The sequence below is a fragment of the Bradysia coprophila genome (assembly GCF_014529535.1).
Source record: "Bradysia coprophila strain Holo2 chromosome IV unlocalized genomic scaffold, BU_Bcop_v1 contig_84, whole genome shotgun sequence".
Lineage (NCBI taxonomy): Eukaryota > Metazoa > Arthropoda > Insecta > Diptera > Sciaridae > Bradysia > Bradysia coprophila.
The window spans coordinates 633,767-649,717 of NW_023503376.1; the positions used below are offsets into that span (position 1 = coordinate 633,767).

General features: G+C 37.8%; 1 protein-coding gene across 1 annotated transcript in view; it reads right to left on the reverse strand.

Annotated features, from left to right (window-relative positions):
* The window catches only part of LOC119072697, a 59,338-nt gene that overhangs the window by 12,976 nt on the left and 30,411 nt on the right, over positions 1-15,951 (reverse strand). Inside the window, exons 2-4 of the mRNA XM_037177968.1 lie at positions 5,965-9,199; positions 1,035-1,180; positions 835-966 (exon numbers count right to left, since the gene is read on the reverse strand). Of these exons, the coding sequence (XP_037033863.1) occupies positions 835-966; positions 1,035-1,180; positions 5,965-9,136 (3,450 nt within the window). The 5' untranslated portion in view covers positions 9,137-9,199. The remainder of the gene's footprint in view (positions 1-834; positions 967-1,034; positions 1,181-5,964; positions 9,200-15,951) is intronic.

Below are 15,951 nucleotides of genomic sequence, written 5' to 3' on the forward strand. Positions count from 1 at the left end.
AAAGCGAACAAATTTGTTCTACCATACCCATCCACACACACACACACACACTTAAAGATGTTCTTATATGGGGCCTATATGGGAACTTCGAGGAGCCCTAGCTCCGAAACGAGGCCGGTTCCCCCCAACTTTTTTTTCTGGAATGTCTTAGAATGACGACTAGAATCTACTCCCAAAATTTCAACAAAATCTAAAGAAGACTTTAGAAGATAGGACACACGGACGGACGGACGGACGGACTAACAAAGTAACGTAGGATTTTTTCATTTCGTTTAAAGTACTGAAACTGACCAAAATGTATGGAAATGGGGCTTCTTGGAAGATTTTTTGCGTGGCCAAATTTTAAGCTGCAAGAACGTGTGATAGCTCGTTGAACTCGTACGGACGCTTAGTTTTTTTTAATGGTAATTTGGAGTCATTTGTCTTTGAATTGTAGAACTTCAATATTTGCTGTATATATGGTTCTACAGTGTACGACAATTTTTTTTTCTAGTAATAGGACTTGCGTCACGGGCGCTATGCACACGCGCGCCCATGATAAACTAAAATTTCAGTTTTGACCCGAACTTGACATGAACCTGAAATTTTCGATTTCGAGTTTATCCCGAACCTGAATTTTCATTTTCGTATTTGACCCGATTCTGACATGAACCTGGAGTTCTCGGGATGGATCTGATCGGATTTTACAGCAAACTCACAAATTGTCACGAAAAATTTTGTGTTACCCGAACCCGATCTGATCCATCCAATTTCTGGTTCAGGTCAGGTTCGGGTCAAACCAGGAAAGGAAAGTTCGGGTTTCGGTCAAAACAATAAAACAACAAAAAAAATTACCTGTTCCAATACTTGAGCTAATGCTTCATGATTAGCTACAACGACAGCTCCATAATTATCTTCCAGATTTTTGTGAACAACACTTCGTCCTTTTCGCATCCTCAAACGATTTCCTGGACGATTCAATGATTGCTAAAAAAATTATTAAAAAAAATTTCAATTAAAAATCTCAATCGATCCCATTGTGATCATCACAGTACCTGACTGGCATTCCATCCATCGTGTAGATCAGCTGCAGCCACATCTGTGCCCGCTTCGCTGCCATAGAAACTGTACGGTGAATAGATGTCAGTTTCACTAATTTCACTTCCGCAATACGATCGTGAAACGGCCCGGGCGATGTTGGCTAAATGACAGAATGAAAATCAATCGAATTTATGGGACAATTGGATGATAAATGTGTAGAAATTATCAATCGAGCGAGAACCGCATTGGTAATGAATTTATTACATAATGAGAAGTGTGGCAAATCGATAACAGTTGTGGTAGTTAAGCGGTTTTCTTGCACTAATGGCAAAAAACACAATTCATTTATGAGTCAGATTCGATCCAATGTTCGTGCATAATAATTGAGTAAAATTGTTGGTGGCTTTAACTAAGAAAACTACGGTTGACATCATATAACGTTCGTGGTTCGTTTTATGACACACACTAGAAGAAAAAAGTTGTTTGAATTGATTATTGACTCATTTAAAGCCAAACAAACGTGATTTTTGTTTGCATATAATATATCTCATAAATTGAGAGATAAACAGCCAGCGCTTACCATTTTCAAGTTGGTCGAGGAACTGTTTGAAATGTCGTAAGACTTAGAAGGTATTTACAAAATACAAAATGCGCTTATCTCCACTGCTGATTTGCATATTTTATGCATTTATGGCGGACTATGTTACACAATGCTAACTAAAATATTTGATTTTATAGACCCGGACGAAGTCGAAGGATCTTATAAATTTTAGTTCGACTTTGTAACACTGAGACCTATGTCTCCATGGTCAAGTTGTTTGTCTATTCTACCAGTCCTTGCCCTTTGGGGCCATTCACAAATTACGCACGCACCTAAGGGGGGAGGGGGGGTTGACGAAAAGCGTGCAAAAACGTGCGATGGGGGACGGGGGGTTAGCGAAAAGCGTGCGCACAAATTTAGACTCTTTAGAAATTCTATCAAATCAGGTTCATTGTAGAAGGTTATACATGTAACGCATAAGTACAAGTACTTACGCTTCCGAGGAGTATTTTCCAAGCATCCTTTTAGTTTTACTCTCCTATTTTTTCGATAACAGATAACGTCACGTTCAGAAATGTTTACTTTAACAACTCATTCTTCTTCGAATTGGATTTCAAGCAGATGCGCGACTCCAATGTCAAGTTCACGAATCTAATTTCGTCCATTGTAATAACGTATATATTAATTGCTAATGTCTAAGTCATTATTCCGATGTTAACTGTGAATAGAATCCATCATTCGCTAGGGGAGTTGGTATATGACGGTGATCGTGAGAAGAACTTCGAACTGAGTCCTGCTGTTTCACAGCATTTCAGTATAACAAACGTAGGGATACGCAGGGACCACTTTCATCTCTGGAACAATTCGTAACAACGCTAGAATCTGCTATCTCTACAGGCATATTGAAGGACTAATTTCGTGCGCACTTTTAGAGGGGGGAGGGGGTTTTTTCGAAAAGCGTGCAATAGCGTGCAAGGGGGGAGGGGGGGTCCAAAAATTCGTAATTTTCGGCGTGCGTAATTTGTGAATGGCCCCTTTTGCTAATTTTTGTTTCATTTGAAAGGTAATTGATTACTAAGGTTTCCCAACAAAATGCCGGACTGTAGGAGAAGTTGTAGGTGAGAAGACGGGGATGTCTAGGCTGCCGTAATTTTCATCAAAAATGTTTTCGATAAATGAAACAAAAGATCTCTTTTGTTCTACTTGTTCGATAAAGTTTTTTATGAAAATTACGGCAGTACGGATGTTAAAGTCGGACCTTGTGCTTTGTAGAGGTCTATCAATATTGCTGGCGATAAAGAAATTCTGAATAAAGGGAAAGGAGATGCAGAAAAGTTTAGATGAAAGTGCTTGTTTTTAGTAATTAAGTTCTCGAAAATTCCTGAAAAGGTCATAAAACAACGGAGGCACTTCGATCTAGGGACGTAGGCTTTGATAATGAAGAAGAAAAACGAGGAAGAACCGAATGAACATGAATAAACATAGCTAACGCCGACCCGTACGAAACACCTATTCGTATCAAAAGCCTTTAATGTGAAACTCTTCATTTCTTTTACTTCATTCTCTACTGAAAAGCTATTCTCCCTTTTAAATCACTTACATTATCCACTCTTTGCCTTGTTAGCATATACAAATAAATTGCCGGAGGCAATATAGACAGCCCCGTACGAAGTCAACTTTCATAAATTCCTATTTAAACAGCTATATACCGCTATATTTACCTATATTTTCCTATAAATAAACATTTCACAGATGAATATGCTATTATATAGCTCTATATGCCTGTATATAGCTCAATATAGGTGAATATAGATATATATAGATGTCCATATATGGAATGCCTGAAACACCCCACACACATAACAAATTATTTCCATGTTAACAGAAACACTCTAAGTACCATTTTTCCCAAGATATATCACTTTTATTAAAATCCAATATGGCCACCGGCAGCCATTTTGTTAGGAGACCGGAAAGTTAACCGACGCTTTACATTCGTTAATACCTTTCAAACAAAAAAAAATTCATGAAATTCGGTCAAAATTTACTCGAGATATTGACAAAATACTCCACGTTCACTGTACGGCCAAGTAGCCAGATAAGAGCTCACTCCAAGAGACCTAGCTCACGCTCCGGAGAACATAATTTCAAAAACTTTTTTTTCCCTGATTGGTACGGTCAATACCTATCTAATAAAGCTAAAACAGACGAAATATGTTGAAATGTGGCCGACCTACAAGCAAAAACTGCTTGCCGCCCTGTGCCTGTTTCACACCAAGGGGTCTAACTCACGAGTCGGTCATCCGATTTCCAAAAACTTTTTTTTTGGCGATCGGTATTGTAAATACCTTTTATTTGACGTATCAGTTAAAAGTGTAACGTTTGAATGTCCGGAGATATCTTTGAAAAACCGTAAAGCACTTATTGGGCCACAGCTCGGGAGGGGTCGATCCAAAATCACTCATCTTCGAACTTAGCCTGTCTTTTGACATTACCAAACGGGAAAAAAAAGAATTTTCAAAATCGGATGCGTTTTATCGTGCAGACGGACAGACGGACGGACAGACAGACGGACGGACATTTTTAGACCCGTACGAAGTACTGGGGTCTTATGCGTTTACGCATACATCCGTAACACGTCGAATTGGACTCCCTGAGTAAGGGGAAACCTATTGTGGTTGTCTAGAGATGCCAAATCAGTGAAAAAAAAGTCCGTCTGTCCGTCTGTCCGTCTGCACGATAACTTGAGTAAAACGCATCCGATTTTGAAAATTCTTTTTTTTCCCGTTTGGTAATGTCAAATGACAGGCTAAGTTCGAAGATGAGTGATTTTGGATCGACCCTTCCCGAGCTGTGGCCCAATAAGTGCTTTACGGTTTTTCGAAGATATCTCCGGACATTCAAACGTTACACTTGTAACAGATACGTCAAATAAAAGGTTTTTACAATACCGATCGACAAAAAAAGTTTATGGAAATCGGATGACCGACTTGTGAGTTAGACCCCTTGGTGTGAAACAGGCACAGGGCGGCAAGCAGTTTTTGCTTGTAGGTCGGCCAAATTTGAACATATTTCGTTCGTTTTAGCTTTATTAGATAGGTATTGACCGTACCAATCAGGGAAAAAAAGTTTTTGAAATTATGTTCTCCGGAGCGTGAGCTAGGTCTCTTGGAGTGAGCTCTTATCTGGCTACTCGGCCGTACAGTGAACGTGGAGTATTTTGTCAATATCTCGAGTAAATTTGGACCGAATTTCATGATTTTTTTTGTTTGAAAGGTATTAACGAATGTAAAGCGTCGGTACTATTTTCGGTTTCCTAACAAAATGGCTGCCGGCGGCCATATTGGATTTTAGTAAAAACGATATAAAGTGGGAAAAATGATGCTTAGAGAGTTTCTGTTAACATGGAAATAATGCGTTAAGTGTGAGGGGTTTCAGGGATTCCATATATGGACATCTATATATACCTATATACAGCTATATTGAGCTATATACAGGCATATAGAGCTATATAATAGCATATTCCTCTGTGAAATGTTTATTTACAGTGAAATATAGGTAAATATAGCGGTATATAGCTGTTTAAATAGGAATTTATGAAATTTGACTTCGTACGGGGCTGTCTATATTGCCTCCGGCAATTTAGTTGTATATGATAACAAGGCAAAGAGTGGATAATGTAAGTGATTTTAAAGGGCGAATAGCTTTTCAGTAGAGAATGAAGCAAAAGAAATGAAGAGTTTCACAGTAAAGGCTTTTGATACGAATAGGTGTTTCGTACGGGTCGGCGTTAGCTATGTTTTTTTTCGCTGATTTGGCATCTCTGGACAACCACAATAGGTTTCCCCTTACTCAGGGAGTCCGATTCGACGTGTTACAAACGTATGCGTAAACCTATAAGACCCCAGTACTTCGTACGGGTCTAAAAACGATTTGAAGAAAGAAGAGGTTGGGCATGTTCACTGAAAAATATCATCAATCGAACTATATCAATCAAATGTTTTATCGATAATCGATAAATATCCACTGAAAATCGAATTATCAGTCTATATTTGCCGATTATCAGTCGATATTTATCGATTATCGATAAAACATTCGATTGATATTGATTTTCTGAAAATATCGATAATCGATTCCAGGGAAATAATCGATATTTTATCAATCGAATGAATTATCGAACATGTCTAGAAGAGGTCTTTGAAACGATCTCGTACGGGTCCGCGGAGCCTATGTTTTAATGAGATTTCAAGAATTGTCTCAGTCGAATGTCCATAACTTTACATTCTGTGCCGGTGTTTTCAAAATGTTACGGTTGCTGGTAGATTGACCACTTTGTTGGCAAATTCATTGTAGTAAATGGAACAGAGGTATGTTAGACGTTACATGACTAATATCAAACTTACCGACACTGTGGTTTTGATATCTGGCCCCATAGTCACTTTTCGCATATCCACCACCACGTCCGACTGGCACTTCGGTAATCTTATAGTTACTGGAATTATCCGGCAAACTGGATCGTTGCGAATGCAACACAATCGGCTCGTAATTGTTTCGCAATTCAACGTCGCTAAGTCGGTTGTTATTCGTTGAATTGCGATTGCTTTTGCTCACCTCCTCCGTTTGAACTGGACTTTTGCATTCGTCCGATTCACTCATCCTATCCTTTAAATAACTGTCGATTGTGCTGCTCATTTTCTGCATTGAAGTCTTGATCCCGTCGTTCAAAATCGTTGATTTTGTTTTCTGCTGCTCGGATATTGTTCGTTCAAATATTTCCAATCGGCTGGACACTTTGCAAATATCCGATTTTGTGCTGGCCTTTTCTAGAGTACTCTGAGCGGACGGCGATAAGTCTATTTCCTCAAATTCGTGCTTACTGCTCAGTCGTTTTCTAGCTAATTCTAGTTGTGCTTCTCGTTCTCTCATACTGGCTGTTCGTTCCGGTTTTCGAGGCGCAATGGCCGATCGAATTTCACCCAAATTTGCGTAGACACTGTCCTCTTTCACCAATGGCTTCTGTGTAGAATTTTCACTGAATTCGAGTTTCAACTTTTTTCGCACTTCTGCACTTTTCGGAGGTGGTGGACGTGTCGGCTTATTCATGGCATTTAGTCCTTTACGTAATGGAGGAGGAGGTTTACCGGTCACTATTTCACTCACTTTTCCCATCTCTTTCACCACTTCCACTTCCATTTGATTGATGTCGATTGGATGTATAATAACCAGTCTCGGTTTCGACGATCTTTCACCAGGCATACCATCTTTGTCGCCGAGAATCATCTTCCCGTAAGCGCTTTCCCGTTTATCGTAAATTGGCTCCGATGATTTGCTCGATCCCATTCGCAAGAATTTTTTGATTGAAAATTTGTTTTTCTTCTTTTTATCATCCAGCAGACAATCTTGAGACATTGACAGAACTTTTCGCGGTGCTGGTTCCGGTGTTGTCGGTCTGGCCTTTTCAGCATGATTTTTGTAGTTCGATGAAAATGTGTTGAGGCTTCGGAATTTCGGATTAATTGTCGCTCGTTCACGTTTATCTTTCTCACGAATGACTGGCGACGATGATTTTCCAATACTACCAGTAGGATTGCGAGTGTATAAATACGTGTACTGGTCATCGGTTTTTGATGTTAATGCAGAATCTTCTACCATTTCTTCCGTTGGAGGAAAAGTTTCCAGTACTTTAATTTCCTTAGCTGGATCGTTTTCACTCCTTTCGGACGTTACTTTGACATTTTCGTAGCCATTGTTCGGACGCGTATCGGATGGGGATGGAGGATTTGGGGCTCGTGTTTTTTTCATCTTTTGAGTGTCTGGAGAATCAATTTTCGTTGCAGTTGTTTCTGTAGTTTCTTGTAACGGTGAATCGATAGCGGGATAAGGTTTCATGATTTGTTGAAGCTGTGTCATAACTTGCTGCTCTGCTACATTCGGCGTCCTCTTAACAAAAGCTTTTATAATGCTAACAGTTGGTTTGATGGGAACCGTCGGTTTCTCTTTAACATTCGTTTTGTGTAAGAACGAAATTCTTGGCTCCGAACTTATTGGTGGAGGAGATGACGGCAGTGCTGGTGCTTCGCTTTCGAATGTTAAACTCTTTCGGTCAGGATCAGCCGGATCCGGATCGGCGCTACCATCGGGTTCTCGTCTCTTTTCCGGAAGTTCACGACCTTTGTTGATCGAAAATAGATTTTCCTTCGCGGGCTCCTTCTGAACTTGAATGTCTTCGTAGTCCATGTTGCCATTGAGCTTAGCCGCCTTCTCGAATTCATTCGGTGAATTGGTCACACAAATACCAATGCCACTATCTGATTCGCTTCGATTCATGGACGACATTTCTTCGTCGCTGCTAGTTGCATAATCGAAACTGGAACCGGTCGAGTCCATAGCATCATCGGAACTGGCCTTCGCAACTATGAGTCCATCGGTAGTTATTTTACTCATGAAGTTGTAGCCCCGGTTGTTCTTTCGATCCTTACTGGACGAAAACATTTCCGATATCAAATGGTTCGAGAAGAATGACGATTTGTTCTTGTTACGAATTTCCAGCGTAATTTCATTGTTCAGTGCTTCGTTTGTTTGCGTTGGAATGTTGTCCGGCACATCATAACTATTCGGCAGATTTTCGTAGTTAGTTGCAGCCTCAACAACATCGTAATAGCCAGACCCATTTTCGTTGTCCGACTGGTTGCTGTCCGTATCCGAAAATTTCGGGAATACGCTGATCTTCGGCTTCGCCTGATCTTTGACAATGGGTGCATGACGTGATATTGATCGTTTCGTTTCAGAATTTCCTTTCTTTGCTTCCAGTTTCGACTTGTTCTCGTTCTCCTTGTCTTTCTTCTCTTTATTCTTCTCCAGCGTCTCCGAAATTTCTTCCAACAAAGTTTTTTCGGGTGTTTCCAATTTGGAGTCCTGTTCCGATAAACTTTTAATTTTAGCGGGCTCCTCGACGTACTCAACACCAGTAGTTTTAATTATCGTTTTCAAGACAACCGGAGGCTTTGTTTCATCGAAATTGCTGAATTTCTGTTTGATGTCATTCACCTTGTTCGTTGTTACTGGTCCACCAAATGGCATAACTGATATTTTCAGCGTTTGTTTCTTCCCGTCCGAATCCTTCACTGGAGTGCCGAGTTGCAGAGTCGCAAATGTTCGTTTTACTGTTGTGTCGTTAGTTTCATTAGACAAATTCGCATTGCTCATGTTATAGTCGGTGTTAACTTTGGTTAATTTAAGCAATTCCTGTTCGAGTTCATCGATTTCTTTTGTTATGTCTTCCGGGCTCGTTGGTGGCGACTCATTTTCCCCATCACTACTGCCTTCGTCGTCTGACCATTCACCACCAAAGCCAATGACTTGAGTTAGTTCTTTCGGAAACGTTACATTTCCCTTCGATAGTTTGTGACTTTGACTTTTCATAATCCCCTTCGGCGGATCTATTTGTTTCGACGGTAGCTTCAGCGGCTTCGTGTCACCGTTAGTGGCTTTGTGTTCTTCTTTGGACTTGAAGCAATTTGAGCAAAGATCCTTCCGCCATGCATTTTGAGCGAATCGTGGACATATGGTCGACATTTTTTGTTAGTTTATTACCTTCAACCTCTCGTTTAGTCTTGTCGTTTCATTGTAGTCGGAAATCTGAAAAGAACAAACGAGTAAAGAGTTAATTAAGTTGAATTGATAACAATGGCAGTAAGCAAACAAATGAAGTAATTTTGTTGGGTGTGGCGCATATGTACACATAAGACTATGCTTGAAGGTCTAATCAAGTCGCATCTGTTAGTCATCATTATCACAAGCATTCTTCTTCGAAGTGCAAGTACAAAAACCTGCATTATATAACATCAAACGAATTCGTAATTTTATTCAACCACTTACGAGTCTGGCTATTTTCATTTCAATGCAGTTAAGTATATTCAAAACCACAAATTAACTTATAATTTTCCTCGTATGCTCGATACTCTTGTAAGTATGCGTTCAGCATTTATAACGTTTACCATTTCAAATATCAATATGTTTATTGTTCAATGTTGCTGTTTAATAATACTATCTGCTCTGTATAGTTATCTGGTTGTGGTATTTATAATTACAGACTGTTACACCGTCGAATGCAACACACTTTTCATACCTTTCGTTACAAGTGGAACACATTCAGCTTGAAGAAGGATAGGGGAGAGGAGCATTTGACCGAAAACCCTTCAACTACCGCAAGAGATAATGAGGAATAGTACATTATTTGCCAATGAGAGGCCATTTCCATCATTTGTCCCATTCATTGCCAAGTAAGACACTTGACACTTAAGGTAAAGTTTGACCACCATGAAGTAAAAGTTCACTTTACCTTATGTTGACGTCGATTACTGCAGGTTCGAATTATAAAACGACGAACAATTCATTTTACACAAAATTCAGTTTATTGGTAATCCCAACAAAAATCTCTTCGAGAAACGTGTGACGCAGTCTTTGAAGTACAATTTCTAAAATGAATGATATCGCTAGAGTTGACGCTTTCAGCTTCGTTACGCAAAAATTAAATTTTACACCCAATTAGTTCAAACAAGCTGGCTTAGTTTTTCTCATCATCTGCCAAATAATTTTGACCAAAAAAAATTTTGACTGGAAACAACCAAAATTTTACCAAAAAAATCTGCGTCGCATGTGGCAAATGTTCAGGAACAGACCAGCAAGAAAATTTATCTCAATTTTTTTGGCCGAAATTGAATTTTTTTTTACATCAAAAGTATTACTAAAAGACATCACTCTTCTTATTTTTAACTGTAAACTATATTTTTAACAAAATAGCAGCATGTATTTTTAAAAAATATCTCGTTTTTTACATCTTAAAATTTTTTGTATGGAAAAAGTCAATTTTTCTTTGAGTCTTTTTCGAGGGATGCCGGGATGGCCATTTCATCATGTCATCAAAAATGAAAGGGCGCAGCATAAACTACAATTATAGAAGTCGGCATCAAATGGCCATCCGGGCTACGGATGTTATGTGCAATTCTTTGAAAATTTAACGAAATTTGAAAATTTGACGAAATTTGAAAATTTGACGAAATTTGAAAATTTGACGAAATTTGAAAATTTGACGAAATTTGAAAATTTGACGAAATTTGAAAATTTGACGAAATTTGAAAATTTGTCGAAAATCGAAAATTTGAAGAAAATCGAAAATTTGACGAAATTCGAAAATTTGACGAAAATCGAAAATTTGACGAAAATCGAAAATTTGACGAAAATCGAAAATTTGACGAAAATCGAAAATTTGACGAAAATCGAAAATTTGACGAAAATCGAAAATTTGACGAAGAAAGTAATTCTCTATCTGCCACCATTCAAGAAATATCTTCAAAACACCAATTGACCTACCCATTTCCAACTTTCGACATTTTTCACATATGCCCCTCTGTTCTACTCGTAAAACTCTGAGACTTTGCCGAATAAAGTAACTCTCTATCTGCCACCATTCACAAAATAACTCTAAAACCCTAATTGACCCACCCATTTCTAACTTTCGACATATGTTCCTATGTTCTACTCGTAAAACTCTGAGACTTTGCCGAAGAAAGTAATTCTCTATCTCTCATAACCCAAAAAAATATTAGTCCTTTCATCCTACGCTCGAGTAGCTCAAAATTTGGTCACTCTAATCACTCTAGCTCAAACGAATCTGCCCCGATTTTTTAAATTATTTTTTTGTTCGAATCGTGTTACGAATACCTTTCATTTGATGGCTCGCACGCCTCTGTAGGTTTCAATACAGCTAAGCTACAGCCGAAAACGCGTTCCCGACCCTCGAAAACCACACTCAGAAACCACTTCGAGGCCAATAAAACAAATTTCTGGTTTTTCCTGGGGTAATGGCGTATCACATTTTCATTTTTATGCCCACCCTGAGGTTCCTGCAAAATTTCATGGAGATTGGCTGACTAGTTTCCGAGATCGACCGTCGGTAGATAGACAGATAGACAGATAGACAGATAGAAACATACAGAGTAAGTTGAAAGATTTTGATTGTTTAGGCAAAGTCAATTTGGTGTATTTTGTATGAAAAGTGACCAATTTCAAAACGATGTATCTCCGGCAATTTTAAACCTACATAGTCGAGTGATAGCTCGTTTTGCTCGTATTTGAAGCGAAAATATGATAGAATATGTTTTGTGGTGATAAAAACCAAAGGGTAGAAACTGAAATGTTCGCTATATATAGTTGCCGCGTCTCAAAAAATTTTCTTCGTTCTTTTTTTGGAAGTTAGACTGCGTCAAGTCCTCCGCTATCGCTCCGGACATGATTCGACCGTCTTCCTGGCGTTATTACAATACATTGAACATAAAATTTCTATTTCCTTTATCGTCTGTCAATTGACATAAAAACAAATTCTGTCCCAGTCGTTTTGTCCATATTATTCCCAACACCTTACGTTTTTGAGTAAAAATCTGTGGTAGATGCCATTTGACCTACGGTACACTATTTTCATTCTGTGGAACTTAAAGACTTAATTTTTGATCTGAAACCGCCTTCCTCCGGGCTATGAAAATAGAAAACTTTTTCTAGTTTGGATAGTCTCACTCTAAAGAAGTGTTTCGCAAACATAGGCAAATGACCACTTCATTCAACCGATTAAGGTTTTTCAACGAGCGAGAGCGAGTGTCCGGCTAACTTCTAGAAAGAAAAATCAATGTGTCCCTAATGCAACACCTAATTTTCAGGTCAATTGGTAAAAGGAAAAATCAATTTTCGAGTTGTCACCCGGGAAAATGAAATTTCTTAAAAACTTCCGAGATCAACACAACGTTTTTCACAACAAAAGCTTCTGAAGTTTAGCTTTTTGTCTTTGTCATAACAGTAATTGTGGAATAACAAGTGTTTTTTGGCCAGGGTGCAAATAATGCAATAAAGACTATTTACACTGGCATGCAAGTGACTACTCGAAAATGTTTTTCAGCCAAATGATCAATCTTTTTCGTAGCGAAAATCGCATTCACAGATTGATCGTTTTCAAAAATTTAATTTATAATTTGTGAAAAAAGACGAATTTGTTGGTCGACCCTTACAGTTTTTTACGTTTCTTCCTTCGTCCACTAAAAATCTTGCGGAAGTGGTCAATTTCTGTCTTTCTCTGTTGCGTCTTGTTGGAATTTCCTGTTTAGCCCTTTTCATTCACAAACAACTGATATCGAAACCGGCTACTTAATCTCTATAGAAAATACCGTGAACAGGTATTGAATTTCGTATGAAACCGAAATACAATCCGACGAAACATGACCTGGTCATTGTACCATTCCGCAATGATTCGAGTTTTTTTCAACTCAAACATTCCATCCTTCTTCACAAATATAAATTGAATTGGACTTGAAGCATTCATTTACTTTGAAGAGTGACGGCCCACCGCGGTGTCATTGTTTTTCTGTCTTACACATTTTCCTTCGTATATTTTTCTAGGTAAATCAAATACACCAAATAAATGACCAGATAAATTAGCATTTCCTGCACAAAATTATATTCCATTTAAACAATACCTTTTGGCTAATCACTTAAAAATTAGACATGGTGTAATTGACGCAAATGAAATGGTTTCACGAAAGAAAGTTTTGATTGTTTTAAATTGATTCTACATGAAAACTGTCCGATTGTTCAACACTATATGGCTAATACACAATTTGCCACTTCATTTTCGTTATTGAGTTAATGTTAAATAGAAGAAATAATGTAGAAAAGATCACGGTTTACGGTTTTACAACACGAGCTACAAGGCCATTTCATCTGTCCAAATGCAAACATTACCTCAAATCACCAACCATAGATGGAATATAACCTCATTCATATCCGAAGTGAATCTTTTGTTTCGTTAAATAAATAGAGAATTACGAACCGGGGCTAGTAGGTTTATTGATCACTGTCATAAATAACAATAGTGACATGATCGGATCATTGATCGTTTTAGCCGTAACGGAAATCAAAAATGGTGCTCACGTCTGTGTTGGCCTCATGTAACAGCTACGGATGCTGTTTGAACAGTTTGGTACGTAACTAGACTTATACACGTAAATATACAAGGGACAACGAATATGTTAAAAGCTTAATAAATTTTGGTTGCTTACATAAACAGTCGGAGGCAGTGAAATTTCAGCATAAATTTGCTTCAGCTGTTTTTCAGATGCCCCACACAAACAATCAAAAATGTTTATACGGCTTTACCACTACCACGCGTGAGCATGTAGTAGCTTCAATTCTTTAAAGAGTTTTGATTGTATGTGTGAATCAGCAGAAAAACAGCTGAAGTAAATTCATGCTGAAATTTCACTGCCTCTGACTGTACACACCGAGAAAACCCATTAAGAATTTTATCGTTCAAAAGAACCGCAACTTGGTTACAGTTTCGAAATTACATCGTACGATGACTGAGCCCTCTGCAGGTCCAGACTGACAATATATGGCCATATCAGGCCTCCCACTAAATTTTGCCTTGTCCGAAATTCGGACATTTCGGACAATTTTTCAGAAAAATTTCGGACATTTACTGTAAAGATTTCGGACAATTTTTAGCCCCGTACGAAGTACTGGGGGCTTATAAGATTAATATGCCGTTTGTAACACGTCGAATTGGAAGCAGACAGTAAGGGCAAAGCATTTGGTTATGTTCATAGATGACGAATCCGCAATAAAAAAAATGTCCGTCCGTCCGTCCGTCCGAAACTTTCACAGACAATTTTATTTTTTATTCAAAGCTGACATTTTTTACTCGAAAATGTGGTCGTACATTTTTCAAAAAGGGCTCTCGTAAAAAGATATTAGCGATCAAAAATTTCGAAACGCACAAATATATGCTACAATTTAAGCGTACACTCGGAACCTCTTAAGAGGGCAGACTAGGTGTGAAGTAGGCTATATATTGAAAAATTGGTTTTAAAATTAATGTAGACCATTTAATAAAAATCTGTTCCAGCAATTAGATGAGCAATATGTTTATCTATCTCTAAAAAATGAAAAACGATTTACAATAAGCAACAGTTGGAAGAAAACCGATTTCCAAAATATGAACGTCGCTTAAAGTTAGGCTATGCAATATTTTTTTGGAAATCGGTTTTCTTCCAACTGTTGCTTATTGTAAATCGTTTTTCATTTTTTAGAGATAGATAAACATATTGCTCATCTAATTGCTGGAACAGATTTTCATTAAATGGTCTACATTAATTTTAAAACCAATTTTTCAATATATAGCCTACTTCACACCTAGTCTGCCCTCTTAAGGAAGTCACTTATTAGTCACTGAAAAAAATGTGAAATAACAAGTACGAGCGAAGCGAGCAAAACTTATTTAGATCCAGAAATTTTCTCATTGTAAAAGAAAGTATGTTTCGTACTTAAAACTTCAAGGAAAAGATTTCAAAAAAGAAGTAGTTTCTAAAATCAAGAACTTGGTAGGATTTTAGATGTATTTAGTAGTTTGACAACTTTTAAAATTAAAAAAGTCAGCCAAAATTTGATGCAGGAGCAGGGTTTTCTCAATGTGACTGTTTTCAGAAATTGATGCAAAATATTTATTCAAATATTCATTGCGATGAAAAGTTCGGTAGAAAATATTGGTAGATTGAAAGTACAATTAAAAGTTTGTGTAGCGCGCCGCAGGCGATTTTTTTTTTTTTTTGTATAGACGGTTTTATAAATTTCAATATGTCATTCCGGTCAAATCTTGAAGAAAATTTCGGACATTTCGGACAATTTCGGACAAATGTGTAAAATTTCGGACACTTCGGACAAGTGGGAAGCCTGGGCCACATGGAAAATCACATGCACTTTGTGCAATTTAATTCATTTTGCTCCATTGACGCCTATTGGTCACTTGGTCACGCTTTTCAAGCGTCTGTTTTCTACTTAGTTCGGTCCTGGTCCTCTCCAATCAATTGAACCAATTGAACAGAATTTTCAACCTCTCTCGAATGTAGAAGTGTAAGCAAGGAATTTGATAAAGTAAATGCAACACAAATTGAAAATATTTTAATTAAAAATTGCGTGGTTCACAATAATCCGAACAGCCTCTCTTACGTTTTAAGGAAATAACTGCTTCCCATTCTTTATTATATTATCGAGTCAAAAATCTTATAACAAGAGTCGTGGGTCGTGGATTGTATAATTCAACAATCGAAATCAATTTTTTTTTTCGTTTTATTTATTAAAGCAGATCTTCGTAATGATTGTTGTCGCGGTTAAATGATCACATCCACATCTCTCTTACATCAACCCAAATAAAAATAAAAATTAATTTTGAATGATTTTTAGATCGTTGGAGATTCACACTTACCAAAAACAACAAAAAAACATAGCTAACGCCGACCCGTACGAAACACCTATTCGTATCAAAAGCCTTTACTGTGAAACTCTTCATT